The 25,409-nt window shown below is 36.6% G+C and overlaps 1 protein-coding gene across 1 annotated transcript; it reads right to left on the minus strand.

The window, feature by feature from the left end:
* Positions 1–1,416: 1,416 nt before the first annotated feature.
* LOC111642254 (Na(+)/H(+) exchanger beta-like) lies at positions 1,417–25,141 on the minus strand. The gene is made up of 12 exons (XM_023388577.1): positions 24,720–25,141; positions 20,994–21,454; positions 20,660–20,913; positions 20,373–20,590; positions 20,103–20,302; positions 18,718–18,807; positions 18,570–18,643; positions 17,046–17,252; positions 16,810–16,975; positions 6,884–7,112; positions 6,659–6,802; positions 1,417–3,709 (listed from the first exon to the last, which is right to left on the minus strand). Exons 1-12 carry the CDS (start codon positions 24,937–24,939, stop codon positions 3,300–3,302), a joined length of 2,673 nt encoding a protein of 890 aa, XP_023244345.1. The 5' UTR covers positions 24,940–25,141; the 3' UTR covers positions 1,417–3,299.
* Positions 25,142–25,409: the final 268 nt, after the last annotated feature.

The raw sequence follows: 25,409 nt of genomic DNA on the forward strand, positions 1-25,409 counted from the left end.
AATTTTTTGTAATTTTGTCTTTTTGAGGTTTTTTGTTGATGCTGAAATGTACTGTTAGATTTGCAGCCATCAGCTTGCAGATCCTAGAGAACCCTGAACTAGAGATTGATCTGGAGATGAGGTAACTTAACCATTGTGGATTTTACAGATATTATCTAACTAACAAATAAACTTGTTTCTAATGATCTGCAATATTTTCTAGTTTCTTTTTGCAAGATTTTTAACAAATAATTATAATATAGAAAGTCCTGCACATTTGATGTGCTGAAAGTATCATGAATGAGATATTAAGATGTATTGCTGAAGATATGCAGCATGAAATTCAAATGTGTCTGAGAGAGAATGAAGATGTGAGATTGAGCATTTGATTTTGCTATATTTTACAAAAATGTTAAGCCTAATTCTCCATTGTGAGCGTTAAGAAATCAGAGCAATGAAAAAGGATTGAATGTCATTTTTCTCATCAACAACTGCTAAGTATAGCAATTTATTGTTAAAGGGATGAGAATGTCAACATTCATCTGTATAAATAGGATGAATCTAATGTTGCACGAACCAAAGATTACATTCTATGTTCTGTTTCGACACCTCTTCTGTCTCCCTGGATCACTTCTGACCGCACACCTGCAGATTTGTCACTAAACATCCGATCACCTGATGAATTTTCCCAGGCTAAATCAGATAAAGGGAGTTGAGAACTCAAGTCGGGGTGGATTTCAACAGGAGCCATATACTGGCGAATACCTCCAGCCACTTTGTTCCCAGCAGACATCACATGACGAACTCCACGAATAAAGAAGACTCCTGTCATATCCAGAACAGCCTAAAGTGGACTTTCCCATAGATGATGATGGCTTGAATCGCCTTATAAGAAAAGAAGGCATCGAACATGGCTCAACCTCAACCAAGACAGAGAACATATCATTCTCAGAGGTATTTGAAATAGCAAATTGGTAAACTCTCTCTTCATGTTCAAAATTAGTTTATAGGGAACCGGGAGTGCACCTTGCAAAGTGACACATTTATGAGTAACATTTAGTTGTGCATTTTGCAACCCTAGATTTAGCTCTTTAGATTAAACTTTGTTAGGTTTATAAACCTAACAGTCATTTCTCGGAACTTATCGACTTACCCGTGACCTCCCCACTCCACTAATAGCCATCCAACAGACATAGAGATTGGGTTTTACCAACCTGTGCCAATTAAGTGGTCATTAGGGATCACCCCCTTGGCCCACGGCTAATCTCACAAAGACATTTGATACTCACTGCAAGATCTCTGTTCAGCATAAGATCAGATAGTGGTCAATTCAGTATTTTTAATTTTGATCCATCAGTTCTGAATTTATACTCGAATAGTTGGATTTTGCTCTGTACAAATAATTCTGTATTTTAAGCTTAAGTAATATATAAAATAATCAGTTACAATTCATATATTTTATTTACAGTTATTCACAGTACATTTACAATAATACAGTAAATATTCATGGCACTATCATCGACATACGATTACACGATTTTAACGGTATTTTAGAATCATACACATCTGGGACTCGCAGATGAAATAAATCCAGTATTCTGTATTGCTCTGATGATAGAATTTCTTAAAAATATGGTGTTTTCACATAAAGTTTGATAAGTGCTAAGTACAGTACATAATGAGACAATTTTCATTTAAAATCATTTTGCAGTAATTTAAAAATTCACTTTTAACAATTATTGAGCATATTTGGATATAAGAAGCATTCAAATATTGCATAATGTCAAATCTCACTCTGTCAATTCTGGATTACTCCAGTATTGTTACAATTCAACAGCGCTTCTGTCAAGACTTGAATTATATTGAGTCTTGACAGAATTACAATTTTTGTGCAGAGCAAAAAATTTTTGTAGATATGCAGTGACATTATAATTAAATGACATTAAGTATAGTTTTTAAAATAAAAAAAACAAGTAACAGGAAAATTAAGTCTTTGTGAGAAAGTATTTAAGTACACATTCCTTAATTGAATTACAATATGTGTGCATTCTGTTGCTATTTTCAAAAATTTGAATGCTATTTCTATAAAAACAATATAAAATTTTGTGCTAGAAATTATATGTGCGTAAAGCACAGAGCATAATCTAATATTAAATATATATGTATAAAAGATAAAATGTTCCTGTAAAAATTTATAATTTAAAAAAAATTTTGATTTATTGAGGCTGCATAACACATTATGCTAAAACATTTTAGCACTTTGTAAAAATGCACTAATCAAGATTGTGCTTGAAAATATTTTCTTAAAGCTTGAACGCGAAGTGGACGGAGTGAATGAGAAATTCGGCATCTGGGGTGAGGTAAATGAATATAACGTTTTGCCATACACACAAATTATATACAAAAATGCTTTATTTTTACAAATTGTGCAACCGTCAACAATACAAAACTAACAACAAACTATAAAAATGATCACGTTTCCTTAACGAGGTAAAAAAAGGTACGTATTTACAATGCAGGTACAGATCGATAGCACAGCGTGTTTTGTGTCCTATATACAATATAATACAGGAACATTAATTGCTTTAAAACTTAATAATTTTATCACATTTGTGCCATAATCACATTGTCTGAATAATATGATTACACCAGAACTTAAAAATATCCATTACAGTTCAAAAGATTCATTTGGATAATCAAAGTAATGTGTAAATCATTGTTGATAATCTTAGGAAAGACAAAATTGTCTTTGTTCCCCAATTTGAAATAGGAACCATAATGGCAAACAGAAGTTAAATTTTTTCTTTTTAAAAGATTTTGCACTTCAACAAAATATTGTCAGATGCAAAAATACATTATCTTTGAACAAGAAAGTTCAATTTTTATCCAAGAAAGGATAAAACCTGTGCAAAATACCTTTGCAATTAGACACTGTTACATATTGTACACACTTTCATATTAAATACTTCATACTGAAAGATGACAAAGAATATGCAGATTTGTCCATATAAGATACAAAATAGTGAAAGAGTAGATTCATGTATATTTAAAAAGAAAAAAAAATATTAACTAGCAAAACTACTTAAATTGCTGAATTTTTTTTGGAATTAAATGTAGTAAACACATATATTTACATTTACTTTTTTTGAGTTATGAAATTGGAATGAATTATTTAAACACTGACATCCCCAATATTCCATAGTTTTAATCTGTAGCACCCTCAACAGTCTATGTTTTAAGTAATGCTTTCCAATTATCTTCTAATACTAGTAAAATTAACATAAAAATATTTGTGACCAATTTTGCACAAGGCATCCATTTTATAACTTGGTGTGTTGTTCGACAAAGTTTGACATGTCGATGGAGGTATCTTGTACTTCGCAGTCTGCATTTACTCCGTCTTTTGACGTCGATGGAGATCGGTGACCCTCTATTAGGACGGTGTTGATTGCCTCTTCGTTCTTCTGGGGTACGCCCTTTACCGGAGAGGCATCTAGTTTAAAAATTTCGAACACGGCGGGTCTCTTTTCTTCCGATCCGCTCAACTTGCCCAACAGCGTGTCGGTAGGAGACGCATAGGCCATGTACTCTCTGTTGTCGATCCAGGATGGAAATTCCTGCTGTATTCTTGCACACTCATCCTCTGTTATGTCATCTCGACGTTTCCAGGGAAGAGTGGTTTCGGTTACGGTCGGAGAAACTGGTGTTAAAACTGTTTCGTCTGGCAAAGCTAAGTAATAAACATAAATTAAGTATTAAATACTAAAATATTTTCTATTTATCATTAAAATGAAGATTATAAATTATATTTATTCAATATTTTACTGATATTAAAACCTTATTAAAAAATTGCAATAATTCTAGAATGATGAATGATTACATTTTATATTTAACGACATGTAGGTAACAAAGTCGAAACTGCTCTAATAATCAAATAATAAGACCAGAATAACTGAAGTATAACCCAAAGTTAATTAATAATAGGCAGTTAAGCCAAGCTAAAAATACAAGGGTTGTTCAAATGAAATATCGACTGTACCATATAAAACATATGGTGTCGCTGGTTGTCATAGCAGGATTTCAGTATACACAGCATAATGACAAAGTTGCATTAGCTGCTATAGAAAATCATCTCCTGTATAAAAAAAGGCAGATTGCTGGGTAAACCATTCACTTACCCAGACTGAAAAGCTATCAGATTGAAATCTGTGATCTTTGAGGAACATGGAACTAGCAAGGTAATGTTAGCAACGATCATTTCCATATTGAATGGGGAGTTCTGCAGTTCTGCACTGTACAGTCCTGATATACAGCCATTCTTTGCAATGTCAAATTACTGTTGGCTCATCCAGCAGCCTTCCTTTTTCTCTATGCAGAAGATATATGCCAATGGTCGGCAATCTACATAACATGGGGTGCCACATAAAATTTTTTTATTCAAGTATTGGCCACTTGGCATGTTAATGAAATCAAAACTATGTTAAGGGGTTTGGTTTTATTTGTTTATGGCAACACGACACGTGGGCAATGACTACCAGGAGATCTTTTCTGGGAAATTGGTTCCTATTTAGGTGTTACTAACATAAAGAAAACCCAGAAAACTCCATGTGGCCAGCCTGTTTGCCAGGCTCAAACCCATGACCATCTACCAGTGTTTGGTGGTTTTATTCACTCAGTCACTGGTGGGTGAAACTACGTGGTTTTTTAATAATGTTATTATTATAGTCAAATTTTTCTTAATAATATTTAAACATTAGTGACTGCCTCAAGGTTCAAATTTTGAAGCTAACGGTTCAATATCTGAGCTGTAAAAAATTCAAACTATGAACTGATTGAATTTTTTAACATTACGCACATTTCTGAACATTCTTCAGTTAAACGACTTCCATACAGATTTATAATATATTTCATCATTGAGAATATTTGCTTACAGTAGTATGTTGTATTGAAAACAGTTAAAAGAACAAATACGATTTTTTTCATATATGAAAATCTGGAAGTTCATTCCATGTTTTAGTTATAAATTAAAATTTTTATGTAATAAGCACTGAAAAAGTTTCATTAATTGTCATTCTCTATGCTGTGCCATCAAAACACCTTCCATGTGCCATAGGCTGCCAACCACTGGCATACATACACTTGTATCATATTGGAATGCACATCTTAATGTAGGAGATGATATCTTATAGCAGCTAATACAACTTTGTCATTATGCTATGGTGATCAGTGAGGTAATATATGCTTTATATGATGGGTTGTTCAAATGAAACCTAGACAATGTTATAATGGTTGTTCAATGGTTACTGTTATGCAGTCTGAGAGACTGCATAACAGTAACCAAGTTGTATTCTGAGTTCTACCAGTATTGCCATTTAATTGTTGTATATGTAAAATAATAATTTCCTATTGTAATCTTGAAAATAAATAAAAGTCTTGCAACATTAGATTTCCTTCCCTGCACTAACAATAAAACCCTAATTGAAATACAGTTGACCCCCCTATAACACTATTGATTTTTCCGTTTTATAAGAATTCCATGTTGTATGAGTCACTTAGATTTTACAAATACAGTACGTGTACCGGGCTGTGAACGGCTCATGTATTTGTAAAACCTAAGTGACTCGTACAACATGGAATTCATATAAAACGGAAAAATCAAAATTGGGGTTGACTGGGTATGCTTAATGTATACTATGGAACTAGATAAAATATTCATCAGTAATTTTTTTTGTATTTCATTTTAATCACAATTTAGATTGTGAATTTATTTGAATTAAAAAATTCTGTTTGTTTTGAATCTTTAAATTTTATAATTATGAGGTTATGCCTATTCAACCTTTTTAAAACATTACATTTAAGAATAAAATTTTTTTTGGCTACATGAAAAAGCAAGAGCCCCTGAACTGTTATCACCATTCCTTGATTTTGCTCAAATAATCTGATTATTAAGTTACTCATTCAAGTACAATATTGATAATATACAATGTGCTTTGCTTTTAGTACTCTCTCATTCATTTTCTATACATTGATTCTATACTTAAATTTGTATTTTGGAAACTGATAAGTTTCTAGTAATTTTTTCTCTCTATATATAATGACTCTCAAATGCAACTTTTAAATAGCTCATTAGAAGCCAGCTGTACATTTTATCCTATTTTAGTTCACTATGGCAAACGGATTCAAGAGCCAATCACTGAACTTCTTATTTTAGCATTAAAATAAAAGTGTGCACACAGATGCTTTTTTCCAGCACTGATGTTTAATAAATGTTAGATACTGTTAATGGGAGAAAAATTTATATAATGTCATTCAAGTGTATAAAATTTCATATTTTGAACTTTAGTAAGAAGTTTGATTAAAGAATATTTTTATCAACAATCACATAAGCTCATTTAAAAGGTGTGAAAAAGTTCATGTAACCTGAAGAGGTCCAATAAAGCAGTCAAAAACATTTGTTTTTCTCCCATTTATCTATCTGATGTTTATTGAACATCAGTGCTGGAAGTAGCAAGTAAAAGCATGTGTGTGTTGTTGAACTTTTCTAGCTACTAGGAGTTATTTTAAAATAAAGTGAATTTAACTACATGTCAGTAAATGTCATAAAAATCAATGGTCAGTATGGAGCCGTGATTTTTACTGCCATTTTCATAACTTTTATGGGATATACACAAATACGTACTTTGCTTAGAAGTTTCGGAATTGGGAGACTGAGGAGAATGATTTGGAACTTGAAATATAATTCCGTTGTCGTCCTGACTGGGACTCGAACTCGTTTCGGAACTGATGCTGGCAAGACTCACTTTACTGGTTGTTCTTTCTTTTTCTGTTAAAGTATACACACAGAAAAATGGAAATTTACAGATGACATTAATAACTAGTTAAATTTTATGCAAATTCTTCTAACCTTTTATTTCTTTGATATTACTAAGTTGTAACGTATTTAAACTGTGATTACGAGAATAAGTATCATCATTATTGTTATTGTTATTTACAGTTAAGTAATTATTTGGCTGAGATCTCCGGCGATGTCTGTTATTTTCACTTACTAGATGACGTATCTGCATGCGAATGTGGTGATGAAAAGGAGGATGACTTTTATTGTCTGGAATGTGATCTCGACTGTATTTTCGAAACTGTGAAAGAAAATTATATATTTATTGTACGCTATACTTATAAATTTGCTTTCCTATTGAGAGAGATGAAGGTTGGAATTTTAATAGTGGCAACTCTGAAATTGCAATCTGTACAAAAAACATACATATTTCAGATTTTTACTCTCCTTCAATGTAGTCACCAGTAGTGCGGAAGTCACAAGATGCCATCGGCAGAGCTTGTTTGGTTGATCACGTGAACAGAGTGGTCTGTTGCTGAAGAATATCTGGAATTGTTCTGAACCACCTTCCACACAATGGTTCCTTCCTTTTAGGGACTAAGTCGATACCACAGGGGCTTAAGTACGGAGAATATGGTGGATGACAGAGAACTTCCCATCTCCAGCGACTGAACAACGTGACTACATATTGAGCAACATGAGCTTGAACATTGTCATTCAAGATGGGTGGGTTCTGCTGAAAGTGTTGCTGCTTTTCTCTCAATGCTGACTGCAGATTGTGTTCCAAAAATGTAGAGAAATACTGTGCATTTATGGTCTGGTCTAGGGGTATGGTATTCACTTTTTTTCACTTGCACGGGGGCAACCTGGACGAGGCCCATCTTTCTAGTTTTCGTGTCCCTTGTTGAAAGCTTTTACCCATCTTGTATTGTTCTATATCAGGGCTTCTTAAACTATGGGTCGTGACCCCATTTGGGGTCGCTTAGCGAAATCTTGGGGTTGCGCGATTTTAATGCAAAATATTGAAAATAATTTGTGAGAGTTTGAAAATGGCACGCTTTGTGTCACTTCTGGTGCAGCGAGACAACGATTCAGCAACACTGATTGTAGTGTGAACTAGTGTAGTATTGTCGCTTTTCAGTGTATTCAGTTGTCACTGCTCCATTGTAACACAAGAGTGAACTGTGGTAGTATACCATTATTGTTTTTGCAAATTTGTATACTGTATATCTTTATTTTTTATTTCTTTTTGGGTCGCGAAAAAAATCACAATCATAAATGGGGTCGTGAATAAAAAAAGTTTAAGAAGCCCTGTTCTATATGATAATGCAGATTTCCCACAAGCCTCTGAGTTCTCGGCAATACTTTCATGCAGTTTAACCTCTGGAACTTTCAATCTTTATCCAACTTTGAGAACATCGTGACTAGACCAGGTGATAGCAACAGACCTTCTTGTCACTGCACTGGTGCTTGGAGTTGGATGATAAAGTCAATTTGCTCTAGGTGGCATTAGCTGGTGGTTGCATTGCATTAGGTTTCTATAGCACTGTTGCCACTATTAAATTTCCAACCCATGTATTAAAAAATATCAAACATAAAGCAGATTTAATAGTTTATAAAGTTTAAAATAAAATTAAATGGATCATTTAAACAAAATATGAACTTGAGAGATGGTATTTTTATAGATGACATTGTTTATACTATATAACTATTGACCACAGTTGTATAAAATAACACCTCATGGCAGATTGTCCAGTTGTTATAGCACAGCTGGAGAATACGAGAAACTATTTATTGATGCTTAGTATGATAGGGATGCATCCAAGCATATGTATAGACAGTTCTGTTTTATTGTTTGTTGTCAGTATCTGGCTCAATAGTTCAACCAGGACAGTTAGTCTGATTTTTTTGAATAAATAGTCCATCAGTGAATGAAGGAGTTTTCTCTTCTTATATAAATTTAACTGTGTTCATGTATCAGAAAAGATATGAATCTTGGGAGGGATTCCTAACCAGCAGAGAGGAAAAATAAACAAATTAGCACATACTTGTGAGCTAGAGGGAAACACACCCAAAGGCAATGCAGAAGTGTAAGAGGGTATTGCTAGTAAATTCTATTAGAGTATAATTGTACTATGAATTCATTATGGTTTCATCAATTTTTCTGGAGATTGTACAAATTTTCAACCTAGTTAAAATGTTCTTATTTGGGTGTAGTTGTGTCACATACATTGTGAAGTTTTTATTATGAAATTAATAACACATGTGCATATGCCTACAAATCCTAAAAAAAATCTTTGTATTAAAACTGAAGAGGAAGCAGTTAATCCAAAATGCATATCATAAAATAAATACATTGACCTTGAGACATGTAATTTGCAGAATAACACTTTCATCCACTGTGATAAGTCCATTTTGGGAAAGTGTGCTAGCACAAAACAAGACAATGGACAAAAAGCAATCAGAAGAAAAAGTTTATTCAGTAATAAGTAGGCAATGAAAAATATATATTAATTTATTTGCTATTTTGGGCTATTTTTTATTTTGTGTTAGCAGCATTGGAAAAACCAAGCAAGATGGTTATGTGAATCTTACAGTTCAATTCTTACAGTTTATTCTACAATTACTTACAGTTCAAATTGAACTGTAAGTAAAATCTATAGTGGTTACTACCATACTATAAATTAATGTTATCTTTACTAACAAAAAAATAATGTACTGTAGTAATGTAAATCATAGATGCTATAGCTTAAGATGCAACAGGAGCTATACAGATATGTATGGCTGAAATAGTCTACATTGCAGGCCATTAAAATTACTACACCACGAAGGAAGCATGCAAGAAAGGTACAACATGCTGGGTGCTCTATATTTCAAGATTACCTGTCAATTTAATCATGTCTTCCTTCCATTATTCTGTATGCGTACAATAAACATGATTCTGCTATTTGCTTTCCTTCCAGGTGCAGCAATTTTAATGGTCAACAGTGTAAATTTGATAGAAAATCTATCAAGATAAACTATGATATTAAATGTACAGTAAAGCTCACAAAACATTTACTTTTTATATGAGATCAAAGCATAATCTTCATAAGATAGTGAAAAAGGGCTCAGTTGATATTAATGTGATGGTATACACCTTAACTAAAACATTAACATTGCTTCATAAAGCCTTATTTGACTTTTCAATAAAAACAATATTAAACCTTTACCAGAAAAATTATTATTTGAAATGATTTCAGCTGTTTAAGTAGCCATATTCGGGATCTAAGAGAAAAGGAATAGAATGGAACGCATGTAAATTGAATTGAAATATAATTTTGTTACAGTCCAAAATTAGAAAATAGAAATAACTTTTAAACTAGTAATTACTTTAATATAAAAATTTATCAAAATGTATTAAATTATATTTAAAACCTTTAGCTATAAATAATTTTATAGGTTTTTAACGTAAAATTAAAAAAATTCAAAAAAACAGATATGTTTATACTTTTGTTACAGACTGTATGCATTTTATTTCTTTTACCCTAATTTGTTCCAAAAATTTCACCCATGTTCCCAATGCAGACTTTTCCTAAAATAAAATTCACAAACATTCAAACCTTCACTTGCTTTGCTCCCTTTGTTCTACCTGACTCATCACCTGTTTGCTTTGCTCACTTGTTGAAAAATTTTGTGACGATTCATCAATTCCTGATGCCACCGTTTCTATTTTGTTTTTTCATAATTTTAAGCTTATATATAACAATAATATGTATACATGTCAATCAAAACCCGATATCTAAGCAAATACACTTACAACTGCAGTAAATGATCGGGCTAAATTTTGGATATATGATTATAGATTAGAAATGAATTTGGCACTAGAGTGTTTCTAATCTATTTCATATATCCAAAATTTAGTCCGATCATTTACGGCAGTTGTAGGTGTATTAACAATAATATATAAAGTTGATTTATTATACATATTAATGTTTATAGAAATTCTGTCAAGCTAAATAATAATTTATAGTATGTAGCAGTGTCAACTAATCCTGACCAAAGAGAGTAGAAGAGTATGCATACAGGATATTTTACATCAACTCCATGTTGACAGACTGACACATTTAATTACAGAGAAAAGTTGCAATATTTGTATTCAGTTAGTGGATAACATTACACTAAATATTTCTCACACATGGTATCTTTTATATGGCTTTGGAACATATAATTTTTAAAAGTTATACTTTCTCAAAATACCTCTATAAAAAAAATCTATTATAATTTATTTACAACTTGATATTTTTACTTAAGTAGATAGAAATTGAAGATAATAATCAAAATACAGTAGAGTCTCGAAAACTCTGCCTAATGTGGACCGAAGTATGGCCGAGTTTGTGAAAATGCCAGGTTATCGGGAATGGGGTTAAAAAAAATAAGTATGAGTGTTTCCTCAGAAAATACTGTACTGTACTTGTATGTATTGTTTACTTGAGAATACAACAGAGAATAAACTGCCCAAATACCCTTAAAGAAAGGAAAAGCAAGTCCTTTATGAAAGCATACAGCCTTTACTACATAAAAATGAAAATTAATGAATACGCTGTGTACAGTAATTTACCTGATAAGACAGACCTCAGAAAAATACTTTATGAGGCATAAAGCTGTCTATAATGAAAATTAATTAACTAAGGATTTTTTTTGCCCTGCCAGGATGTGGCCGAGTTATCCGGACTGCCGGGTTATCGAGTGCCGAGTTTTCGAGACTCTACTGTACAACCAACTCTAATTTATAAATACAGTTAAAGGTATTATAACCTATTTTTGCTACTCAAAACCATATTCTTAATTCTAATGCGACAAATCGGGTTACCAAGAATGATGATTTTATAACAAACTGGGTTACTCGAAATTTAATGACTACATCAAATGGAGTCTATTAAAAGTGTTTCGAAATTTTGTTTGCGTGTGGACCTAGAATCTCTGGACGATTACTTTAACTGCTGTTGTATTTATAAATATGCATCTGTAAATTTTACATCTACATTTTGCAATGTTTATTTACTTTTGTTCTATGCTAAAAAACCGGTTGCAAATCTAATTAAGGTCATCTCGAAAGTAACCAGACATCATCTGACTTTTAAGGTCATCCATTATGTAAATTCTGATTTATTATTATTTGTTTTCAAATACTTAATTCCTCTTTTTGTTTTTACCATTTATTTCATGTTTATGATATTTTTTAAAAATCTTTCGATAGAGATTAAAGTTGAGTAAACAAGCAAAATATTACTTTCTGAATTTCCTCCCAAATTATAGAAAGTTGATGATAAATTCAAATATATCCTTTTTATCACTAACTGAATATGTGCAAAATTAACACAGTAAAATCTTCAACAAAATGCATTTTGCAGATGACATAGCTCTGGTTACGAACTGTGAACAAGATCTACAAGAGGCATTGAGAGGCCTTTATGCACTAAAGGCCAAATGCAATCTAAAAATAAGTCATACAAAGCACAAAAGTAATGATTTTTTCAAGAGGAAATGAAAGACATGCCAGAACAATACCGGAGGGGAAAGAATTAGACAGTGTGTAAAGCTACCATTATTTGGGAAGCTTTGCAAAGTCTTATGGAATTTGTAAAAAAGATGCGACATTGGAGGAGAATGCCAAAGGTAGCATGGACTAAAAATTGTCCAATGAGCAGATTTTAGAGTATGGAAGAAATCAGAAGCATTCTTATTACTATAAATAAATGAAGGAACAGCACAATAGGACATCTATTAAGACATGCAGAATGGTTGAAGATGATATTATTTGAGGGAGTAATGGAGAGAAAAGCAGTAAGAGACAACCAAGAAGGGAGTACTGGGATATAGTGAAATGTAGAAGATTAAAGCCTTATAGCAAGATTAAGCAACTAGCACCAAATAGAAGTGAATGGTGGACTTGTTTGCTACTCATCAATCTTTAGTTTGTGGAGAGGAGGAGAGGAAGAATGAAATATTATTCAATTATTTTAAAACATTAAGAATAAAAAAAAAAAAATGTAAAATCTTGAGAAAGACAACTTTCACATGTTTCCTGGAACAACACTATATAAAAAAGGGATTAAATCTGATAATTTTTTCTTCATAAAATTCTTAATAAAACTGCCCACTTTTATATAAATCAAGAAACGAAACAACTGTTATGTCCACAAAACACAACAATCTACTGTTGACACAACCACAGCTGCCGTCTTCAAAATGTGTTAGCATTATTGTCTGAATAAGTTCGTGCTATTTGAAAGAGTATTATATGTAATGTTTAAACAGGATTTTACAAGGATTCTCACTAAACTGTAACACAAATTTCATATATAAAATGACATATATTTAAATTCTGTTTTAAGATAATGTCAACTAAAGTTTTTTGTTTTATATATGAAATTTGTATTACAGTTTAGTGAGAATCCGTGCAAAATCCTGTTTAAACATTACATATAATACTCTTTCAAATAGCACGAACTTATTCAGACAATAATGCTAACACATTTTGAAGACGGCAGCTGTGGTCGTGTCAACAGTAGATTGTTGTGTTTTGTGGACATAAGAGTTGTTTCGTTTCTTGATTTATATAAACTTACTATTCTCAAAAATATAATGATAGTTTTTATGGTTCCTACATTATCATATTTTTGAGAATAGTAAGTTTATATAAATTAAAGCATTGTGTACTTCATATAAACTGGAAATGATGATTAACTAATGTAGTAATATTAATAAATATAGAGCTTTGTACAGTTGCAAGGAAACAGTTAACAAATGTATGCACTTTTAATATAATGTAAAAATCTGCAAATTTCTAAATTCTGTCTTACTATATCAATTTTATATTAGATATAACAGCTTAAAAATATTGTTTAAATGTCTAACCTGAAGCACTTAAGTGAAGAGAAAATGAGATTTTTTACAGAATCATTTGTAAGGACAAAAATGCAATAAAAGACAAATTTTAAAATCAAAATATAAAACTTTTGTGTTTAAGAATGATCTACTTCATAAGATAAATTAATCACCATCAAGAAATCAAAATAATTCAATAATCTTAAAAGAAAGAAACCGTAGTTGGAGTTTTTTCTCAAATACTTTTATCAGAAGTTACAACGTACGATTAACCGACAACAAGTAGACTTGTAGATAATAATAAATACAATATTTTAAAACTGGAAAATGAACCAATATACTATAAAACTAACTGACGTTAAAATAGGAAAATATCAAAGGTATCATCAGATTAGAAATTATACAACTGTTACAACTATTGTAAAGAAAAAATGAATTATAAAGTGTGTTTTGTAAAAAATTAACATAGTTGGTACAGTATACTCAACGTTAACGTTTGATGTATTTTGTCATTCGTTCCGACACACTAGAGCAATGTTACTCGAACTGTGGGACGCAAAGAGATTTCGTCTAAACTTATATAAAAATATGAAACTTTCAAACACTATTTGGCATAAAGTGCTTAGCGACACTGCAACACAATCACTTTGACATATTGAATGATCTACTTTGATCACGCATTACATTAAACTTTGCAAATCTAATAAGTTATTAAAAGGAAATAAAAGAAAAAAACAATAAGCCATCCAGAGTTGTCTTTCTAGTTTATTAAAGGCATTAAGAGGAGGCACATCATCTAGAATTGGGGTATAAACCGTTAGAGAATAGTAATAGCTTTTTTATTTCTGTAATTGCTCAAAGTACTTCAAAAGTGTGTCATTTGTGAGCAATTTACTTCGGAGAGGATAAGAAATTAAATTTATTGCATTATTTCAAAACGGCAAAAACAAAGGTTTTGTGTAATTTACTGATAAATCCTAAGCACCGGGCCAAATTTAAAATATCGTTTGAAGTCTCACCACGTCATGTTGGCAATCGGTTCTTATATGGCATAACTATTTTATATTTAAGAATGAATAACAACTAATTTTTCTATTATAAATAAGAGAAATGAATCATTTCTTATTGTAGACTCTCAGGTATTCCATTAGAATTAAAAAAAATCTAATACAGTATTTATTTTGGAAGATCAGTTGGTAATATTTTTTGGTACTAGAAGCAATTTATTCTTAAACTAAGTTAGTATCACAAGTAATTGTTTGTTTGTACAATTGCATAAAGGTGGATGGTTTGACAAAATGATTTGTTTGTGGCATGCTACACTTTAGTATTTCTAATAAATTGAACACAGAATGGCTACCGATAACCATTCAGAACTGCTTTCAATTTTAATAATTGCAATTCTCATTTTGCTTACGTTGCAGACTGTTTGGGTCATAAATCTAACCCGCCAAAATCTTGACCTTGCCATAGGGAACTCGTGCTTTACGCTTAATCGACGCAAAGGCTTACTAAATGGCACAAGCTCATTTTATAAACTCTGCAAACGCTAAATGCAAAGACGTAGCATTTTAACGTTTGCAGAGGTGTAGATTCGGGACGACGTAGCAATATTTGAAAATAACAGAAATAATTACTGTACCCAAAGCAGGACTTAGGCTTAGGAAAAGTAGGCATTTGTATAGAGCACGGACAGGCCAACTTAATTATTTACATGTGAATTTACAAATGAAGTACATATTTAAAATTCTATTTAACAGTGTGAACATAGTATCATTTGCAGTTTCACTAAGGTCTGGTGCCGAATGTAATTGGTTTGGTTGATATTGGGACACAGCAACCCAACACATGGGCAATCTGCTAAGGGGAACGGACGTTTCTCGGAAAGACTGGCTACGTGGAAACTGGACCCTATTTAGGTGTTAGACGGATGAAGAAAATCCAGAAAACTGAATGGCACGCTCGTTGATAGGATGCCAACCCTCAAGCAGCTACCAAACGTTTGGCAGTTTTATCTGCTATGCCACTGGCTGACGACTTCTTTTTTGAGGGTCTCAAATTTCCTTAATCGATACGGGATCAATATCCAAATTATGTATTTAATCACGTGACATACAATTAAATACAAAATTTTTATGGTTCTGCTTCACACACAGAACGGTATTTTCATGGAACTAACGTTGTAGAAAAAGTTGGGGTTGGCATTCTTACCGTTATCAGTTACTTTTCTATAACGATAAGAGTAAGTGTATTTGTTGTATTGTAACAGTATCATTCTAGGGTATCAGCAATACCCCGAAGCATCTATCCGATAAATTCTAAACACGATTCTAACCGAGTTATTGCGAAGTGACAGCCAGATATTGGCCTTTTTTTTGTCGGTCCTCTTCCTGTAACGTAAGGTACTATTCGGGTCTTCAATTGGCGAAAGTAATTAAGAACTGCGCTAGATGCAGGAATTCGACCGTCCGCCATCTTGGTCTATTTTAAGACGGGAAGATCGATCAAAGAAACGTTTCGCTATTAAATTACACTTAACGGTTATATTCCCAAGTTTCTTGTTTTAAAAATATATCGATGTGACATTTTCCTACCTACTTACGTCACTAGTTGTAAGTGACGTCGAAATTAATGTTTACGCAGTTGGAAACCAACTACTGGCTATCAAAACCTGCACAGAAACATAAAAATTGTAGGAAACGGGGATTTTTAATGGAGTAACCGGGTCGTTTCCGGCAAATTTTCCTTCGTTCCGTGCCGTCGGAACAGTTTCCTCGTCGTTTTAACTGAAAATTGGATCTGGAATGTACGGAAACGCATTGCCAAAATTCATCACCAGTCGACGTTACGGCGCTAATTACAGGAATCGATTTAACGTTTCCACCGTTGGTCGATTCGACTAGTGTCTTACCGGGACGTGGGGGATGTTTACGGTCGTAACTCCAACTTTTTCACATTGTTACGGGTTAACAACCCGCAGCAATTATCTGCCGAGCGTGACGATGAAAAACAGAGGAAAGTACCGTCGACCACCGCGGGATTTATTATTTTTAGTTTTTAAACGAAATCCCTAAGACGGTCGCTTTTCTGATTACAAGAGCGATTACGTAACAGAAAACGACACTTACCCTTCTCGGAGGTTTAAACATGGCGTCGGATAGGATGTGATGCAATTCCGCATCCGCCACGTCTTTGTAACTGGGGGAGTAATTGAGTTCCGCCATGTCGACGTTGAGAAAATCGGGACGAGAAGACGAACGATCGAAAGAAGGATTGTCGCGACCTCCTCCGAAACTGAAACGAAACACAAGAAACGTCATAAAATTTACACATTTCCCAATTTAACGGGTGGAGATTCACTCACCCCTCCGCTAAGTTGGCTCGCGTGAATGTCCTGAAGACGTGAGCCAGGGAGCCATTTTCGTGCGCTGCCATCGAAACGTTGTTCTTAACCATGCTCATGGCATCGGCGATGTTCAATTTCGAGTAAGTCTCGAAGATTTTGGGTTCGGCCACCACGTGATCGCAGAGCAACAATGGGCGGAGGTATTTGTTATTGTAATACTTGAATCTGAAACAGAAGACACAATGGAAGAGACCGTAAATTGATTAATTAGTCGCGAATTCGTAGTGACTACAACACAACGAAAGTTTTCTGCTTTGCGGTTTCGATTGTTCGTGGAAACACCAGAGAAGATAAAAACCGAAGCGGTGTACCTCGGAGAAAAAAATCGTTCCACCATATTTTTACTTCCCGGATTATAAAGCGGTGGATGACCTTCGTTTCCGGTTTCTTATCAGCGAATATTTCCAGGTGACGACTGGTAAACAAAGCATTCTGGACTCGTTTACTAGTCCTAACCCACTAAACACTAAGGCGACAATCCGCTCTTTTTGCTCATGGTACAAAATAGTGCTCTACACTAAATAGCTATAGTGTCGAAGCCGAACGGAGCGCATTTAAAAAAACTAAATTACAATTTCTTAGTGTTCACCGATATACTACAGACCGACCCTGTACAATATGGAGCGCGTTGCAATGCTCTAAATGGAACACTAACATTAGAGACGGAACGGTGACGAACGTTAAACGAGGTGCTTGCGACACTTCACTCGCCATTATTATTTTTAGAAGTATTCCCGATTGTTAATTTGTGATTAACTCGCGCATTATCTATCTGTCGGAGAAGCACCCTATTGTTAATGTGCCTCGGGGTGCGCCGAAGGGATTAACCTACATTTTCGGCTTCCCAATGTAATTCCGGTAGATTGCCGCCGCACGCGATAAGACGGAAGTAGATCGGGTCGAAGGTCGACGCATTAACCACCTCCCGAATAGAATAGCGGGTGGCAACACTACCAAGGACTAATCACGCGACGTCACACTAGAGATGTAGGCTTCCCTTCGTCACGTGACGGAGGTGTCACAATTACGTCACCGGCAGATTACTAGTGCACTAAATGCAAAGATATTCTCGCCGTGACCATGGGTGGCGTTACGTCGAATTTCCCACCTTTGTAATTAATTACACGGGAACGTGTTTGATTACCACGTGCTTAAGCTTTATTCCTAACTTCGAATTTTTGTAAGCCCCGCTTTAACGAATTCGCCAGTTTCTACCCCCCTTAAGTCCGACATTTTTATTCATTGTTGCGGGGTATATTTGGGGAATTTCGTAACGGAGCTATCTCATACTTGACAGGAAACAGGAAACGCTTTCGGAAATAAACTACGATGGATCTTTTGCGCCGGAAGGAAGTTAAAATTTCAGTTTGTACATAATAATATACCATCGCATCAAAGTTTGTACAATAAATATAATTAAAAAGGTAGTTATAGACTCAACAACCCCATTTATGACTAACACTTAAGTAAAATGGAACTCACTTGTCTCTGAGATGATAATTTCCCATGATTTGTCCCGTAATATCTTCGATGCCGGCCATCAGATGATCGATCAGCTGAAATTTGATTCGATTTTAATCACGTGACAACCCCGGAGATTTAGGGGAGAAATGTTACGCGCCACGCTTACCCTAGTGTGAATTCTTTCGTTCATGGTCGGCTTCACTTTACTACTTTTCGTAACGTTCAAAATACGCACCAAAGGACCAATGGTCATACCCTGCAAATGTAAAAATTACTTAAATTGTGACGTCAGTTTAGAGATTGGTAAAAATTTTCGAGAAGTGTTTATGGTTTCCTTCTATTGTCTCGCTACAAATGACCCTTTGAGAAACAACAATGGGAGGAGGAAAATATCGAGTGACCATAAAAACCACTACACGACGATTACGAGACGCTCGTCACTTCAAGTACCCTAACACGGTACATTAAACGCTGGGATCGATGAGAATCGTCCTCGACCCTGCCGTACCCCACGTCACAAAGTATCGACTCGACGTCACGCGAGGAAAACCGGCGTCTCCAATCGTTCGAAAACACATTTTGTTACGTAATTGAAGAAAACAGGTCCTTCGAAACGGGGAAAGAAGATCTCGCCCTCCCGCGGCCAGACCAGACGTCTAATTGTAGATTCGAACGACGTAAGGTCGCGACCATAAAAAACGAATTTGCACTTGGCCTAAATCTGTGGAAGACAGAACAACAGATTGCACTTGGCACCCCTCTTAACTTTTAATTATTTCGCATCTGTTGATGATAAACGCTCAGAAAAACGGCAGTAGCATCTACAGGTGATAAAAATACGTAACACCAGGGTTACTATTTTAAGTGCCGTAGGCGTCGGTAGAGCGTTTCGGTGACGATCTCGTCTTACGCTGTGCCTTATCGAGGAGTTGCGGCTCGCAACTTTTATGATTTTGGTAAGATTCCAACCAAATTCCCCAATGTTATCTTCGATCTTCTCTGTTCTAAAAGTAGTGTCCCTTCCCGGTCAATAATTGGCCGAACGAGAAGGAAATTTGCACGTAACGTCTTACGTCCCATACGAGAGTTTGCGTACGACTCGTATACAGATGCGAATAAATTTCATCCACGTATATTTAAATACGTAATTAATATCGCGTGTAAATTATGCAACCGAATACCACTCCCAGTTGTTTACAAGTCATTTAATTAACACCGAAATATCACCACACGCGAAAATTTCACCCTAAATCTATAAAACTTGCCGTCGCCGATTCGTACGAAACGAGAATTTGGCAATTTGCGAAGTACGAATGAAGATGCTATAAGGTTGGGTTTTACATATTAAAAACTGACGTAACAGAACAAAAATGTGTTTCTTCGCTCCCGATTGGTCGACCAAATTTAAATTTTCGAACGGTTCGATCCGAGTTAAGGTTTGCGCTCGCCTACACCAAGATTTGCGCGTTTAGGCTACTTTATTGTTATTAAGATGTTTACACGAAGTAATTAAGGCGCACACGCGGTATCGCGTGACAAATCGACACTCACCTGTACAAATACGGTGAAGTAGACCAAAGCGATGACGGTAGTCACCATCATGTCTTTGGTAGGCCCTTCGTTGGACACGACGAGTACGAGGGCGAAGGCCACTGCCCCCCTCAACCCCCCGTAAGCCATGATGAACTGCTCCACCCTGTTCAACCTGTGAAGTCGAAAATGGTTGGCAACTGCCGTCAGCAACATCACTCCTGCGGATAACAGAAGGGAAGATTTAGATACGAGATTCGAATCCGCGCCTTAAAGACACCGGACACTTACCGACGATCCTGTACACGGTGCAGAAGAGGATGGTCATGACTACGAACCACGTGTTCCACACGTGATTATCGTTGACGGTGGACACTCCGAGAAACAAGAAGATAATGGTTTCGGAACAACTGGCCAACATCTTCATGGCGTATTTCACCGTGACGTGAGACTTGTAGGATATGTTTTCTTCCACGTAATTTTTCATCGTGATGCCACAAAACGTCAACCTGCAATCGATTAATTTAAAGGTGAGAAGCGTGGCAGTGTTTAATCCCGGACGAATGCGTCCTACTCACGCTAAAATTCCGGACAGGTGAAAGAGTTCGGCGCTGACGTAGGCCAGGTAGGACATAACGAAGACGAAGAGGGGTTCGATGACTCGCACGTGATGGGTGAAACGGGAAACGAAGGCTGCCAGGAAACCCCAGACGATGCCCACCAGAGTGCCACACACGGCCACCACGAAAAATGACGACACGCCCGCCACGTAGTCTACGGGAATGATGTTTTGTCCCATCTTGGAGTACTCGTCGAACATGTGATACAACACCTGAGAATGTAATAGGACTCGTGTAGCGCACCTGGCCAGTGTCCCCGATCGGAGAACGATCGATGAAAGAGAATACTCACCACGGTGACGGCGTCGTTGAGTAGAGACTCCCCAAACACAACGATATAGAGAACGTCGTTGACATGGATCTCCTCGAAAACTGCCAAAACGGCCACGGGGTCGACCGCGCAGGCGATGGCACCGAAACGTAGGGCCTCGAGCAGAGGAAATTTCAGGCCGTAGAGGCCCGTCAGGCCCACCCCGTACAAGGAGAGGCCCACCGACAGAGCGTTAAAGACGGTGCCAATCACCGCGAAGAGCAGGATAGTGACCAAATTATCGAAGAAGAGTCTGTTCGGCATGTAATAACCCGCGTCCAGCACGATGGGTGGCAACATGAACAGGAAGAAGACGTCGGGGGTCAGAGGCCCCACCTGCGTTAATCCCGTGTAGTGTAGCAGGAAGCCGATGATCACCCCTATGACGATCAGCAGGCAGCTTTCCGGGCATATCAACGATATTCGTGGAGTCACGTGGAAACCTGTAACGAAAAGAGTGACGTCATCGTCTAGGGTTATTTTTCTCTTTTGGAAGTTATCCGGGGATATCGATGAAGAGGGGGCGAAAACGCAATAGGACTTTGTTTTCCGAGAAGCTCATCCAGCTTCGATTTATCACCACCCGTAATTACGCGGGGAAGGGGGAAGAAATTGTGTCACACCCGCGAATAAAATGAACGGTTCCGAAGCACGTGGATAGTTAGACACGCTCGAAACACATCGAGCGTAACGCAAATTATTGGTATTGTTCGAATATAGAAGAGTGAAACACGTGTCGATGCTCTTCGATTTCTATATTTGTATTCTCGCTATTGTGTTCGGCTTTAAATTTCTTTATCACGTGATAAAGTTGTGTTCCCGCTCCGCGTGCTCTTTATTACGTAGAAAAGGGTTTACGGGTGGAGAACACGTAAAGAGAGATCTGTTATCACGTAACATAATAAAAGTGAGATTACTGTATTTTAAGGACATTCCTAAATAATTATTAAAATAAAATATTTATAGGAAATTTAAGAATAAACGTTTTGCAGTAAACAATAGGAAAACAATTAAAAATATTTGCACATTAGTAATTTTTGACGCCAACTTCCTATAAAAGTACTTGTCTTAGAATGAACCCGCCCGTTACCACAGATACAATAGCAATTACAGTACTAGTATCTTCCTCCGATAATCCGACTATAACTTTTTTTAATGATTTAAAATGCCAAATTCGTATAATTTCGGATTCCCCCCTCGATTTTGAGCTTAAATTTAGCAAAAATCGATGGAAAATTTATAGCAATTATTTATAATTTAAATAACACCAGTAAAACACTGGAAATCCACACAGTCGAGCGCTTTACGAACATCCCGTATAAGAATTCGAGAGGGGGAACAAGCCATAAATACGCGAAACAAAGAAAAACAGAGAGTTTCCTTCCTCTTTAAGGATTTTCAAGGTGAAAAAGAATTTCAGGAATAATTAATAAACGAGAAATTCCGACGCAGGTATGAGGGGCGTGTCGCGTAAAACACGACCCAAGGTAAGAAAAGTATCGGTTACACGCCCTTTGGCACCTCTTCCACAGCCAGAAAACACACCACACGACGGAAGAAACGATCTCCGAGATAAACACGAAACAACACGAGTAATCTGCTAAATATACATTAGATTCGAGCGACTTCCGGTAAGGAAACGGGAAAACTCGATGGCCGAATTTCTAGCAATTGTCACGCGATTGGCCAAATACGCTTTTAACAAACGGAAACACGGGGCATTCTTCTTTGTTATATTTAAGTAAGTGAAACGGAGAAGGAAAGTGTCGTGTTTCTCGAACTTAAAGTCTGGTAGGCCGTATTTAGTACATTATTCTATTCTCTCGCAGTTTAATTAAACAATTGCTACGCTCATTATACACAGAACAAACTAATGAGCCTCTGTCATTTTTGGTGACGATTAAACAATGAAAAGCAATTTTCGTAATTTCGAAGGTAAATCGAATACGACGATACAACGAATCTTCCCGTGTTTTCCCCCGTTTTATCGACCCCGGAGATCAATTTTTTTTGCACTTCGAGGAACTGCATCGATTTAAAAACGTTTTCACTGGAAAAATTCGCTAAAATCAGGTTAATTTCGTAGACTCGGCCTACATTTAACGATCTCGGGTGTAATTAACCGGGAACCGTCGAATACTAACGCTATTAATAATTTCAAAATTAATGTTCGGGTGACGCTATACCGAAGTTCGTTACGTAAGGGAAATTATTGGGCTTTTATCGTAGAAACAATCTGAACGACAATACGCTTTAAAATAGCGCTAAATATTGCGTACGGCAGTAAACACAATGGTTAAAAAATGGGGCGAACAAAGCAAACAATGGGAACACCCGGATTCATTTTTATTACGCATAAGCTTTTGTTGGCCGCTGCACCAAACACGGTACAGTTAATGGTACGAATTCGTGGCGCGCGTGAAGCAAAATTATCCCTTTTAAATCGAGAAATATTTCCGTAAAAAACGGGAATAAATCTTAATTACCGCCGACGTTAGAAGGAAACCGGTACGAGCACGTGCCTGCTGGTGAGCGCGTGCGGTACCAGGAAATAAATCCGTTTGCCGCGTGACGATAACGTTAGTGCAGCCGGACGGAGAACGTTGGCGTCACTGGTTTGACAAAAATGCGCGTGAATGTTCGTCACGTCACGAGACACTCGAGAAGGAATTTTAATTTTGAAGATCGATCGATAATCGATCGTTATACCAAGAGAATCGATGGAGGATGTAAACGTAATCGATTTGAATTTTGGAAATTTCGAATCTTTCGTGAGGATTTTCGGATTGGAAAGATGTCGACGGGGAGAGAGACTCGCCGAAACGTGAGAAGTCGCGATCGATACGCTCTCGACCGTAACTCGAAAACGTCACGCGCTGTGGGAATACGAAGCCGGTGACGTCACTTCCGAATTCTCGGCCAAATTTCGATCCGAAACCGGAAACTACGTCGCGAAAAAGCTCCGCCATATAATTTGTACGTAGATCAGAAATTCCCAAGTAATGCAAAAATATGCGCAGAAATCCACGTGCGAGTGTACTATACAGTAAATAGATAAGATGAAACGGCGATTCGAATGAAGACGAATTATAGTCGATATCTCCAAGCTGTAGTTCGCGTTCTACTATTTGATACTTTATAAATATACTTTCCAGTATGCGCATTTAGCAAATTATTGACCGCGTACCACCTTTTGAGGAACTTCAGACCGCGGACCCGAAAACGTAATATTTCGTCGCTATTTGGAACCGGTGGTAATAAATAATGACACGGAACCGGTTAGACCGCCGGTCACGTGATCGTCGCGTGTCCTTACCGGATGGAGGATGCCGAGCGACGGACGGATTTCTCCACCCACCGGAACCCGATCCGGAGTGCGAGATCGACCCGGAAGCGATGTCGAGTCGGAAACGGGCCGAAGAAAGCTGAAGGGGAGGGCGAAGGGCGCATTCCTATCCCGAAAAGTGGAGGAGACGACGTCGACAGGTAGTCAGACCGGTTGTCACGCGGAACGAACGAGTTCGGTTTTTCTTCCGTACCCCGATCACGTGGTTGCAAATGCCTTATGAGTCGTCTTCGTTTATTCAGGCACGTGGCAGTGGGGGGGCAAGAATTATAAAAAGGTAAGCGGCGAATGAATGGGAGGATGGGGACGACGATGTCTTTCCTCCCAATCTCGAATTAGAAGTAATGGCACGAGAAACTCACCTATCTTGGCCAGTCCGGCGATGACGATCCATAGCGAAATAATGAAAGGGGTGGACACGTGCGCAAAGTCGACGGATGCCACTCGAAACCTCTCCGATTCGCTCGGATTTTCGGAAGAGCACGACACTCGGTGACATACGAACAATAACACCACCAGCGAGAGCCTCCACGCGCAACCGAACAACCCCATGTCTCTACTGCACTGTCGCGTTCCTTCCATACCCCCGAGGACCGCGAACCGCCGAGCGCATTCCCGGATGATCGCTCCCCCATTGGTTTGCTCGGCTTCGACACCGCCTCCGTCGGAAATGACGTAAGGGTAGAGTAAATATTCGAGTCTCTCTATGCGCTCGTTAATTATAACTTTGTTATTATTTCCGTTTCCGGTAAAGGTGCGCGTCAAACACGAAAATAATTACGACCGCCACGACATTATTAATGATTTGTTATAGAAATTTCCACCGTTATTTTTTGAGCGGTCGCCATTTTTGAAATTTCGGTACACGAGTTAGCGAACAGATGTCGGGGTAAATCGAAGACAGCACCTCCTGTCGTAGAAATTTATAACTAACAGATTAATTTACATTTTTTACCAGGGAGGCGGTTTGATCGTTTTACTTTATTTCCTTTGGATCTAACAGTATTAATGATGCTCGAGGTCTAACATAAGTAATTAGCGTGTTAATCTCT

The sequence above is a fragment of the Centruroides sculpturatus genome, unplaced genomic scaffold (genome assembly GCF_000671375.1).
Source record: "Centruroides sculpturatus isolate CEXI.00-Female unplaced genomic scaffold, Cexi_2.0 scaffold130, whole genome shotgun sequence".
NCBI classification, from domain to species: Eukaryota; Metazoa; Arthropoda; class Arachnida; order Scorpiones; family Buthidae; genus Centruroides; species Centruroides sculpturatus.

Coding starts and splice junctions, on each gene's coding strand:
- LOC111642254 (XM_023388577.1), bottom strand. CDS start 24,939: ATGGAAGGAACGCGACAGTGCAGTAGAGACATGGGGTTGTTCGGTTGC. Junction 18,808..20,102: donor ACTTCACCGTATTTGTACAG/GTGAGTGTCGAT, acceptor TTACATTTGCAG/GGTATGACCATTGGTCCTTT. Junction 18,644..18,717: donor ACGAAAGAATTCACACTAGG/GTAAGCGTGGCG, acceptor ATCAAATTTCAG/CTGATCGATCATCTGATGGC.